This window comes from Panthera uncia, chromosome X (genome assembly GCF_023721935.1).
Source record: "Panthera uncia isolate 11264 chromosome X, Puncia_PCG_1.0, whole genome shotgun sequence".
In the NCBI taxonomy this organism is placed as follows: Eukaryota; Metazoa; Chordata; class Mammalia; order Carnivora; family Felidae; genus Panthera; species Panthera uncia.
This window is the reverse complement of record NC_064817.1, coordinates 24,321-35,443: the sequence shown is the minus strand read 5'-3', so window position 1 is coordinate 35,443 and position 11,123 is coordinate 24,321. Positions and strand designations below refer to the sequence as shown.

The following is an 11,123-nucleotide window of genomic DNA, read 5'->3' as shown; positions in this document are numbered from 1 at the left end:
CCTCAGTGGGAAGACCGATGCCCTCTGTCCGGGGTCCCTCCCCCCCATGTCCCTGATCCTCCCTCCTGGACCCCCGAGCCCCTCCCCCAACCCTCCCATGCAGGCCCCCCTGAGTGCCAGCCACCTCCTCATCATGCTTGTAAGCATGCAGTTGGGCGTCAGGACCCTGTGGCTCTGGGCCTTGGGGTGGGGCCTCTGGGACACTGGGGTGTGGACACTGGGGTGGGTGGCTGTGAGGAGTGAGGGACCAGAGGTCTGACCCACCCGCACCCCTTCCTTGTGTCTCCTGCACGGGGAGGTGCTGCAGTGGTGAGAACAGAGTCAGGGGCTGGAAGAGGGCGGCCCTGGTGTGGGTCCCAGGCAGAGAGCCAGGCTGCGGGGCCTCAGGGAAGAGTGGGCACACACCGGGGGCAGGCAGACCGGGCGGGACCTTGGGGGCTGGGGGCGGCCCACACAGCACACTCCCCTGCCCACTGTGGTCTCTTCGGGGTCCCCGTATGAGCGAATCCCCAGGGTTGGCCAGTCTCCTGGCTTCAGGATGGGCTGGGCTGCCCTGTCCACACCTTGTCCCGTCTACACTGCTCCATCATCCACACTGCCCCATCCCCTTGTTTCTCCTTGACCTGTGTGTGCCCTTGGAGGCCTCAGGGTCGTTGGGAGACAGTCCTTGTTGCCGGGACACTGCGGTGGGGAACAGGGAGGTCTGGCAGCCCTGAGTTTATGGGGACCAGCACCCGGGAAGCCCCAAGTGGCTCCTCCCACACCCGCCACACTGGCAGGACCGTGTGCCTGGCGGCCGGCCCTTGGAAGACTCAGAAAGCCTAGTTTACAGACACAATAGCAGAGCTTTTAATATCCTGTAGCTGGAATAGCGTGGAAGGGAACCCACGCTCAGGTCACAAGCACGTCCCCGCGGAGTCACCCTGAGACCTGACCTTTGACTTCTGGCCGCAAGGGGGCGGCCACCAGCGGGCCCAGCAGGGAGCAAGGCACCTGAGGGGGCGGGCAGGACGCCCCAAGGCGGTGCTGAGGCCACACAGCCTCCCTTCCCTCACTGGCTGGCTGACTCCAGGAAGAGCGTCCGGAACTTGCCGTAGGCAGAGCTGCTGATGACGACCCTGACGTCGGCCGCCCCGGCCTCGGGGATCACGTCCACGTCCTGCACCGTTGCCTCCTGGTGCAGCCAGCTGAGCAAGTGAGCAAGGGACACGTCTGTGAGGCGGGCGAGGACCCCAAAGGGCTATGTTCCCAGGAACTGGTCCCAGGCAGAGCGCCGTCCCACAGAACGCTACCCCTGGAGCCCCGTCCCCTGTCCCCAAAGAGTCCCGTCCCCGCAGAGCCCTGTCCCCCAACCGCACACCGCCTTGATGTCACTGGTGGGGGACCTACTGCAACGAACCACCCCCCTGCATGCCTGTCAGCTCAAGGAGGCCGCTTGCCCCGCAGGCCAAGTCATTAACCCAGGTTCGCTGCAGGCGCGTCAGACACCCGGCACCTGCCCCGTGTGCTGGTGCTCCGCCCGGCCCTTCGTACACCTGCTTGGCCAGCCCCACGCACCTCAGCTGTGCCCCCGCCAGCCGGACTCGGAGCGTGAGGACCTGTCTCCCTGTGGCTCTCAGGACGGCGTCCTCCAGCCGGGCTCTCAGCTCCGGGAGCCCGTGTCCCAGGAGGGCGGACACGGCCACGACCTGGGATCCTGACGGGCTGTACCTGCGTCGGGGCGGCGGGCAGACCCCACTCAGCCCGGGGAACACCAGCGGGGGTCCCCAAGAACCCCCCTCCCCCCCGTCCACGGGCCTGAACTGTGACTGTGTCAGACGGTCCCAGGAGAGGGCGCGACCCCGCTGGACAGGGACACAGGGATGGAGAAAACCATAAGGCTGCGGTGACACGGGGGGGGGGGGGGCCTGTGGGGGTGAGGGGTTCAGAACATGCGACCCCAGAACACGGCTGCGGTGACACAGGGGGCCTGTGAGGGTGAGGGGCTCGGAACACGCCGCCCCTCCGATGGCATCGCGATTGTCTTGAGTTCAGGCACCTGAGGGAAGGCAGCCGGGACAAGGGCTCTGGGACCGCCCCTTTCCCTCCTGGGACCAGCAGGGGGCGCTCCGTGGCAAGCCGGCGGGGCGGGGCGGGGCGGGGGGCGGTGAGAGGCGGGGTCGGTGAGGGGCTGCGGACGCCACAGGTCACCGGGCCGCGTCACCAGTACCTGCGGGAATGAGGTCCGGGGGGAGGGGGGCAGGCTGGGGTCCACTCACCCAGGCACCAGGTCGACCTTGTTATGAACTTCCAGCACGGAGTCCAGCAGCGAGGCGGGCAGGCGCAGGCCCCGCAGGGCGGCCAGGACGCTGGCTTTCTGCAGCTCCGTCTCGGGGCGGCTCACGTCTCTCACGTGCACGACCAGATCCTGGGGAGCAGACGGGCCCCGTACTGGGGACGGGGTTCCGGGGGGCACACAGGAGGACCCGCGCCGGCCGGGGGCTCTCACGGGCACCGCACGGTGGGGTGGGAGTGGGAGCCGGCTCGGCCCCGTCGCGGTCCCCCTGCCCTGGTCGCGGTGGAAGGGGGCGGGGCGGGGGCTCCCTGAGACCAGAGCTGGCCCGGGGCCCACGCAGTGTCCTTTGATCGGGGGTCCAGCCGTGGCCAGGCCGCCGCCCTCCATGTGGTCGGGGGCCCTGGGCGGCTCCCGCACGAAGACAGCAGGCACGTACCTGCGGGCTCAGGTAGGCCCCCGACCCCCCACCGGGTGCCTTGTTCATCATCCGCGGAAGCCTGAGTCTGCGTTACTCCAAATTTTAAAGGACGCCTCTTCCTACATTTAAGTATCTTACAGGTAGGTGACCGATGCAGAATTGGGAAAACGCGGGCATCTGACTGGTGCAGCTGGTTCGGCTCAGGTCATGACCTCATGGTTGGTGGGTTCAAGCCGACAGTGTGGAGCCCGCTTGGGATCCTCTCTCTCCCTCTCTCCCAAGAGAAATAAAAAAGAATTTGGAAAATGCAGCACAGAAGAAAGAGCTGCCTGTAATTCTGCCCCTGGGAACAGGCACCGCCCACATTCCAGAATGTTCACTTCCAGGTTTTAGATGCGCTTAAAATTAAAAAAAAAATGTTTTACTTCAGAAATGTTCTAGATTTTCTGGAAATATGGCAGAGTGGACACGTGGCCCTCACCTTGCTGCCACAGCCAACATTAGTCATGGCATGTGCCACAAGCCGGGGGTGACCCGGGGGTGCACTTGTGACGACATTCCAGGCTCTGTCCCGAGTCACTGGCCTCTCCCTTTCCGTTCTGGACACCACCCAGGACACTTGTCACATTGCCGGTCACCTGTCTTTAGCCCCTCTGAGCCCTGACCACGTTGAGCACCGTGCAGGCATTTTGTGGGACGCCCTGTAGCTGAGGTCGGCCTGGTTCATTCTCCTGTTTACACCACGGTTCGGGGTTTGGGGGCAAGACCACAGAGAGCATGCCCTGAGTCCCCGCGGCCACAGCTGTGCACACAGGTGACCTGAGGGCTGAGGGGCAGGCGCCTGATCGCCCTGGACAGCGGTTCCACCTCCTTCTGTGAATTAGTCTTCACAGGGGTCACCGGACAGGGCTCAGTCTCAGGGTGGCTTAGGCACCACCTTCCTGAGGGTGTGTGTGTCCAGAGACCCGGCCCCCGGGTTGTGTTGTGTGTGAGGGGACCTGGCCCCCATGTTGTGTCGTGTGAGGGGACCCAGCCCCCACGTTGTGTCGTGTGTGAGGGCACCCAGTCCCAAGGTTGTGTCACATGTGAGGGGATCTGGCCCCCAAGTTGTGTCATGCTTGAGGGACTTTGCCCCCATGTTGTATTGTGCATGAGGGAATCCTGCCCCCCAAGTTGTGTCGTGTATGAAGGGACCTGCTACCCAGGGTTATGTCGTGTGTGAAGGTACCAGATCCCTATGTTGTGTCACGTGTGAGGGGACCCGGTCCCCAAGGCTGTGTCGTGTGAGGGGACCGGGCCCCACGTTACACAGGTGTTTTAGGTAATTTGGCCTCTGGGATCATCCCACACTCACTGAATGAGCCACATCTTCCAGGGTGGCAAAGAAGGACTCGATCAGGCTGTGGGGCAGCTGGGAGAGGAAGCCGATGGTGTCCATGTAGATGACAGCCACGTGGGAGGGCAGCCACCCCGCGTGGGCTGTGACGTCCAGTGTCGCAAACAGCCGATCCTGGGGCCGGATGGTGTTATCACCCGTCAGGGCCTTGATCAGCGTGGTTTTTCCTGGAAGGTGGGTCACAGTGGACGCACTGTGTGAGGCCCCCTCACACGTGTCCCACCTCAGTAGCAGTCGAACCCACGTGCATCTGGCCAAGGGGGCGGCCATGCATTGTGAGGTCTCTGAGCTCCTAGTCTCCGCCCTGTGTGGTCAGAGAACCTGCTGTTCTCCGTCACGCTTGCAGCCCAGAGGGCCAGGGCCCAGGGTACGAGTGCCTGTATGCAGGACAGTGGTGGTGCGGACGGGGTGGTGATGGCTGAGGGGGTGAGGGCACCCGTGCACATGAGGATAGTATAGACACAGCGGTCACATTTGTACACGTGTGGGTGACACGTGATTGGCGTCCACGTAGACGAGGCAGGTTCTCCGCATGTCTGAGATGCAGTAGGTATCTGCATGGCGGAAAGGTGATGGTGTAGACAGGGGCCATGGTGCCTATGGGGGATGTGTGTTGTCTGTGAGGTGGGCTGGGTGTCTGTGTAGACAGAGTGCTGGTGGTAGAATTGAGGTATGTGTATAAGGTGCACCGGACGTCTGTGTAGACGAAGTGATGATGGAGTGGGGTGGGTACACTGTGTGTGAGGTAGGCTGGGCGTCTGTGTTGATGGAGTGGGGCAGGTACACTGTGTGTGAGATAGGCTGGGCGACTGTGTAGACAGGGGTGTTAGTGGAGTTGGGGTATAATGTGGACTGGGCATCTGTGTAGATGGAGTGATGATGGAGTGGTTTGGGTACACTGTGTGTGTGAGGGGGGCTGAGTGTCCATACATGGGGGTGATGGTGGAGTTGGGGTACGTGTATAAGGCGGACTGGACGTCTGTGTAGATGGAGTGATGATGGAGTGGGGCAGGTACACTGTGTGTGACGTAGGCTGGGCGTCTGTGTAGACAGGGGTGTTGGTGGAGTTGGGGTATATGTATAACGTGGACTGGGCGTCTGTGTAGATGGAGTGGGGCAGGTACACTGTGTGAGGTAGGCTGGGCATCTGTGTAGACGGGGGTGTTGACGGAGTTGGAGTTGTATAAGTTGGACTGGACATCTGTATAGATGGGGTGGTGGTGAAATCGGTGTGTGTGTGTGGGGGGGGGTGGACAGGGGTGACAGCGTTAATGGAGTGTGGCAGTGTAGACAGGCAGGAGCTGTGTGTGTCTGCAATGGCCCCAGAGGACATCCCCTCCACTCAGCCTTCCTGCAAGAATGCGCCCGTGTGTGCGCCCGGCCCCCGTGTTCGGGGCCACGCCAGCACCACGCCAGCTCGTGGACGTTACTGGTGGCCACTGGCTTCAGCCCGCCCCACAGGTGAATGAGGAGATGACCCGGGAGGGCGGCCCCACCTGGACACACAGGTGCCCTCACCACACAGGTCCCGGGGCACGGACTCCTCTGTGCTGGTGAGCCACGGGCCGCGGGCGTAACCTAGCAGTGCTGAGTTCGGTTGCCTGGGCGGAGCTCCAGAAGCTCGGTGCTGACGCCGCCGTGCGGGCGCACTCGCCGTGTCCCACAAGGTGAGAGCCTGTATCTACCCAAGCGGGATTCTCTGCAGCTGCGGTGCCCCCGCACTTTCTGTTCCAGGTTTTGTGGGAAGTTCCCTCCCTCCTTGAGGACAGGGAGCTGGTGGCGTGAGGCTGGTGGGGACCTCACGCTGGCAGGGGACTGGACCCCACGCAGCCCGGCACCCGCTGGCGGACCGGACCCCGACGGTGAGGAAGTCGCACCTGCCGTTGTCTCCCTTTACCGAGCATAGCCGTGAACTCAGGGCTTCGGGATGAAGGAGACCCGAGGTTCCGTGTCCTGCAGACGATCGCGCTGAGCGCACACGTTAAGCTAAACCACGAACCCTGTGGTGAGGTCCTACTATGCACAGTCTGAACCGCTTTTATCCTTCTACGGGCCTGCCCACCATGAATGGTCTTAACACCGTCACCCCTCTGTCTCTCTCTGAGTCTCAACACACCTGTAAGAGAGGGGAGTGCAGTCCGCTGTCCAGCACTCGATGACCACGCTGCTGACCTGACGGGGCACCCGCCCTGGGCCCTGCAAGTGCCCCGGGCACATGAGCCACGCTTTCCACCTGTTCTCATCATCCGTCGGCCCTCTGAATCCCAGGGCCTTGTTGCGTTTGCGAGCGGTTTCTCCCCAAATGCACTAGCAGGGTGGTGGGGGGATGGTGGACCCCCCCCCCAGGAGCCTCCAGAACTTCTCTCACCGCAGTTTGTATATCCCACCATGGAGACCACAGGAAACTCCCGCGGTCTGCGCTGCCTTCCCAGGAGACGTCTTTTGTCCCGAAGTCTGTCCAGGGCCTTCCGAATCTTCAGCTCCTTGTCCTTCAGCAGGCGCCGTTGCACCTGCACGAGCGATTCTCCTACAAACACCCAACACGGCGAGTCGGTGAGCACACTCACAAAGACGTAAGAGCAGAGTGAGCCACGCGGGTCCCTGTGTGCGTTGTGGACAGGCATTCTGCCGCTGGGACCCCCCCCCCCCCCCCCCGCCGGCCTGCTCTTCTATACTGCCCCAGCACCTTCCTGTCTGACAGATGGCTTCACCCAGTGGAGGGTGGCCTCGCCTCTGGACTTCTGCCCTCTGAGGTCACCTGGGCTCCCCTTTATTTGGGAGTAAGGGAGAGCCTCAGAAGGACAGCCCCCATGATATCCAGAGCCACCTGAGCAGTGCCCCAAAGACACATCTACATCCTGACCCCTGGAACCTGTGAATGGGAACTCATTTTGGAATATGGTCTGGGCGCATATAACTGGTGAGGGATCTGAGGGGGTCATCCTGGATCAGTGTGGCCCTAAATCCAAAGACAAATGTCTGCATAACATAAGAGAAGACAGAGGAGAAGCCGTGTGAAGATGTGAAGACCCATGTGGGAGGGACGCAGCCACGAGCCCAGGGATGCCTGGAGCCCCAGAAGCTGCAAGAGGCAGGAAGGACCCTCCCCTGGAGCCTCTGGAGGGAGCACAGCCCTGCCCACTTGGGTCTCAGTGGCTCTGCCCTCCCCCGACCCGATCTCAGCGGCCCTACCCCCACCCCACCCCCCAGATCTCAGACTTCTGGTCTCCAGAGCTGAGAGAGTAGATTCCTGAGGTTTTAAGGCTCTGGCTTGTGGTCCTTCATTGCAGCCACCCCAGCAGACCACGTAGATATCCTAGTTTGTGTGAATGGGACCATGCACGAGGTCCCATGCAGCCCCACTGGGATCTTTCAGCGCTGCTGTCCCCTTCCTAAGGGTGGCTGCTGTGGCATACCCCCTTCTGAGCACGCGGTGACAAGACCTCACGTTACCTGACCCCATGATGTAGCGTGAGCCTCCTCCCCGTCCATCCAGGCGGGTGGTGCTGCTCAGGTGGGACCTGCCGTGGAAAGGGGGCGTCTCAGTAGACAGGGTGAGACGTCCGTGCCCATCTAGGGGGAGCGCACCAGGTGACAGCACACAGACGCGAGGGTGAGATGAGAACTCTGGGTGGAGAGAGCGAGGCAGGGGGCCGTTCCTCCTGCCTGGATCTTCACCGTCACCGAAGGGGGTCCCCACAGCGGGGTGACCTGTCCGGGTAGGCACGCTGCTTGGACAGGAGCCTGACAGGCCTCGTCCGGGAGGGCACGGCCAGCCCTGCCTTCCGTCTTCACCGCACCCCAGGCAAAGGTTCGGACACGCGACTACGCGAGCCGCGAGAGCTGGGGTGTGCCCCAAACCTGAGAAGGGGGAGCTCAGCCAGCGCCACCTGCAGCCGGGCCTCCTTCGTCCGGGCGTTGCAGCGGAAAATGGAAAGAACAACGGTGAATCGGTCAAACACCTGCACGCCCCAGGCGGCCTCGAGTTCTTTCTGGAAACGGAGGGAGGGAGTGGGGGCATCTGCAGCGGTGTCTCGGGTGAAGGGGGCCGCCGAGATGGCGTCGGCGATCCCGGGGCCTCCTCGGTCCGACCCGACTCCCTCGGCCCGGGGCGTGGGAAGCGCCCTGAGACTCCCGCGTACCTTGGTGGGCGGGGCCATCCTCTCCACATTCAGAAAGACCGCGGTGATTTCTGGCAACGCTCTGATTTCCTCTGAGCAAAAGAGAAGGTTCGGTCGGACGTCAGGGCTCCATGGGGTCTGTCGTGGGGCCGACCCTGGGCTCAGGCTGGCTGTGGTCACCGGGTACCCCTCGACTCCCTGAGTGCGTATTTGGGAAGTCGGGTGTGTGAGGCAGGGGAGGGGAGGACCGGGGTCCCTTCGGGGGTCGTGGGTCTTGCACACGCAGGTGACACGACCCCACGGGGTCTGAATGGCTCCATGACCTGCGGTGACAGAGCCGGGCGGTGAGCACCCCCTCAGCGTATCCGCAGGGCTCGCCGCGCTCAAGTGTGACACCCCCGGGGGTCCCTGGAAGGCAGGGTTCACACACAGCACCCTGTCTGCGGGGAGGGCCGGGCTGGGGTCCTGGGGCCGGTTTCCACCGGACTCTGAATTGCCCCGACGGCCCCACTGGGCACAGTTCAGGTTGCGATCGGGGCACGGAGGCGTTTTTGACGTCTGATCCAAGTTCCCGTGAGGACACCTCTAGTCGGCCCAGACGGCGAGAGCCCCACCGTTCCTGCTCCAGGAGGAAGAGAGCCAAGGAGCAGGGCCCACCTGTCAGGTGCCGCAAGGTCCCTCTGCCGAACGTGACCTTCCCGTCGGGTGTTCTGGCGGGCACCACCATCCTTTCCACCACCGACCAGAGGTCCAGCGTGTGGACCAGAGATTCCGCCTCCGCCACCTGCCGGTCAGCTTCGGGGAGACACAGGGCCAGGGTGAGGGACACACCCCTGCGAGGTCGGCCCCGGGGCCCCGTGCTCCCCAGCTCGGATGGCTGCCCGCACGGCGGCACAGAGGTCCGGACGCGGCACCCAGGTAGGCACCTGTTCCGAAACACAGCTGTGTGCCTCCAGACCCAGACCGTTGCAGCCTCCGCTCACGCTGGACGCCGGGGGCTGGGCAGATAACGGGACGTGTGCTCGGTGAGGCCCCCGCGGTCTGTCGTGACCCAGTGGGCAGCGGGTCTCCTGACGGAGCCCAGGAACTGGCTACCTTCATTGCCTGCAGGGTGGGCTGTGAGCCCCCGCTTAGGCAGGGAGTGGGGCGCTGGTGCCGGTGGGTCCTGGAGCTTGGAGTCCTGACTGCTGCCGACAGGGCCGAGGGGGGCTCAGGGCTCTGTGACACGGAGGCCAGCGTGCTGGGCCCCACCCCTGTGAGACTTGTACTAAGCGCCCTCTGTGCCCCAGTGCGGTCCGCCCTCTCCCGGCGGCCGCCTTGGAGCACAGTGTCCTCAGGTTCTCCTGAGGGACCTCGCTGGTCCTCCTCACTTCCGCCCCTCTGGGTGGGGCCCCCTGACTTCCCTCCTTAACCATCACACTTGGGGCATCAGCAACCCCCACAGACATGGTCTTTCCTGACCTCCGTGGGGGGCCACATCCCCACTCAACCGTGGATCACCGTGCAGCTTTCCACAACCCCCCTGGCGGTCCTGCTCCTGTGGCCACTCCCACAGCCACCGGCCTGGGGGGTCTGGTCGAAGTGCCACGTGGGACCCCCAAAGCTAATGCTCAGGGATCCACCAGGTGGGGATGAAACCTCAGGACAGTTATGTATTCACAGTTCACATGCACGGGCTCACTCACAACTGGGCCCTGCTCGCAGGACTACGGAAGGCTTCCCCCACCCCTCACCTCCCCACCCCCGCACCACAACTCCCTACCCCTGCACCACAGCTCCCCACCCCTGCCCCACACCTCCCCTCCCTGCCCCACACCTCCCCTCCCCTGCCTCACACCTCGGCACCACACCACTGAAGACCAGTTGACACCACTTCCTTGTACCCCATCTATCACACCCGGCCATTAGGAGAAAATTACAGGGTATACTGACAGGTGACAAACATGATGTAAAGACACAGAGCAGCGTCAGAGCCAGTGGAATATGGCAGGAGTGCTGGAATTATCGGACCAGGAACTTACAACAACTATGATTCATATGCTAAGGGCTCTGACAGATAAAGGAGCCGGCACGCAAGGACAGATGGGCAACGTAAGCAGACAGATGGAAATTTGAAGAAAGAGCCAAACAGAAATGCTGGCTGTCACAAACACTCCAACGAAAAGGAAGAATCCGCTAATAGGCTTATGAGTGGGCCGGGCAAGGCCAAGGAATGAATCTCTAAGCTTGAAGACAGGACAAGAGTCGTGATGAAGAAATTCCGACTGTGAATGACGTAGAGAAACTGAAAAGTCAAGCCACAAACTAGAAGAAAATATTTGTAAAAAACATCTGAGAAAGGGCTGTTATCCAGAAGAACTCTTAAAACTTAGCAATAAAAGAAGAACTTGAGGGGTGCCTGAGGGCTCAGAGCCCTCTGTGCTGAGAGCTCAGAGCCTGGAGCCTGCTTTGGATTCTGTGTCTCTCTCTCTCTGCCCCTTCCCTGCTCATGCTCTGTCTCTGTCTCTCAAAGATGAATAAACGTTTAAAAAAAATTAAAAAAAAAAAAAAAAAACTTGATCAAAAGCTGGGCCAAACGGGACGCCTCAGTGGCTCGGTCGGTTGAGGGTCTGACTTTGGCTCAGATCACAATCTTATGGTTTGTGAGATCGAGCTCTGCGCGGGGCTGTCAGTGGGAGCTGGCTTGGGACCCTCTGCCCCCCTCTCTTCACCTCTCCCGCTCCCGCTCTCTGAGAAATAAACTTTAAAAAAATTTATAATAAAAATAGAAAAAAAACAAAAGCTGGGCTGAAGACCTAACACACATCTGACCACAGAAGCTGGGGAGAGACGCTCTACACCATATGTGGTCGGGGAAATGAATGCACGTTACCTCGAGAGCCACGCACACCTGTGAGGCTGGCCCAGACGCAG

General features: G+C 61.9%; 1 protein-coding gene across 1 annotated transcript; it reads right to left on the bottom strand.

The window, feature by feature from the left end:
- Window positions 1–805: 805 nt before the first annotated feature.
- On the bottom strand, window positions 806–9,188 carry GTPBP6 (GTP binding protein 6 (putative); the record flags this gene model as incomplete). Its single annotated transcript, XM_049644869.1, has 9 exons — window positions 806–1,187; window positions 1,558–1,710; window positions 2,259–2,407; window positions 4,048–4,256; window positions 6,458–6,616; window positions 7,543–7,610; window positions 7,951–8,081; window positions 8,232–8,302; window positions 8,868–9,188. Coding segments are annotated over 9 exons (1,397 nt in total), but the record flags the coding sequence as incomplete, so codon positions are not given.
- Between the last annotated feature and the right edge of the window lie 1,935 nt (window positions 9,189–11,123).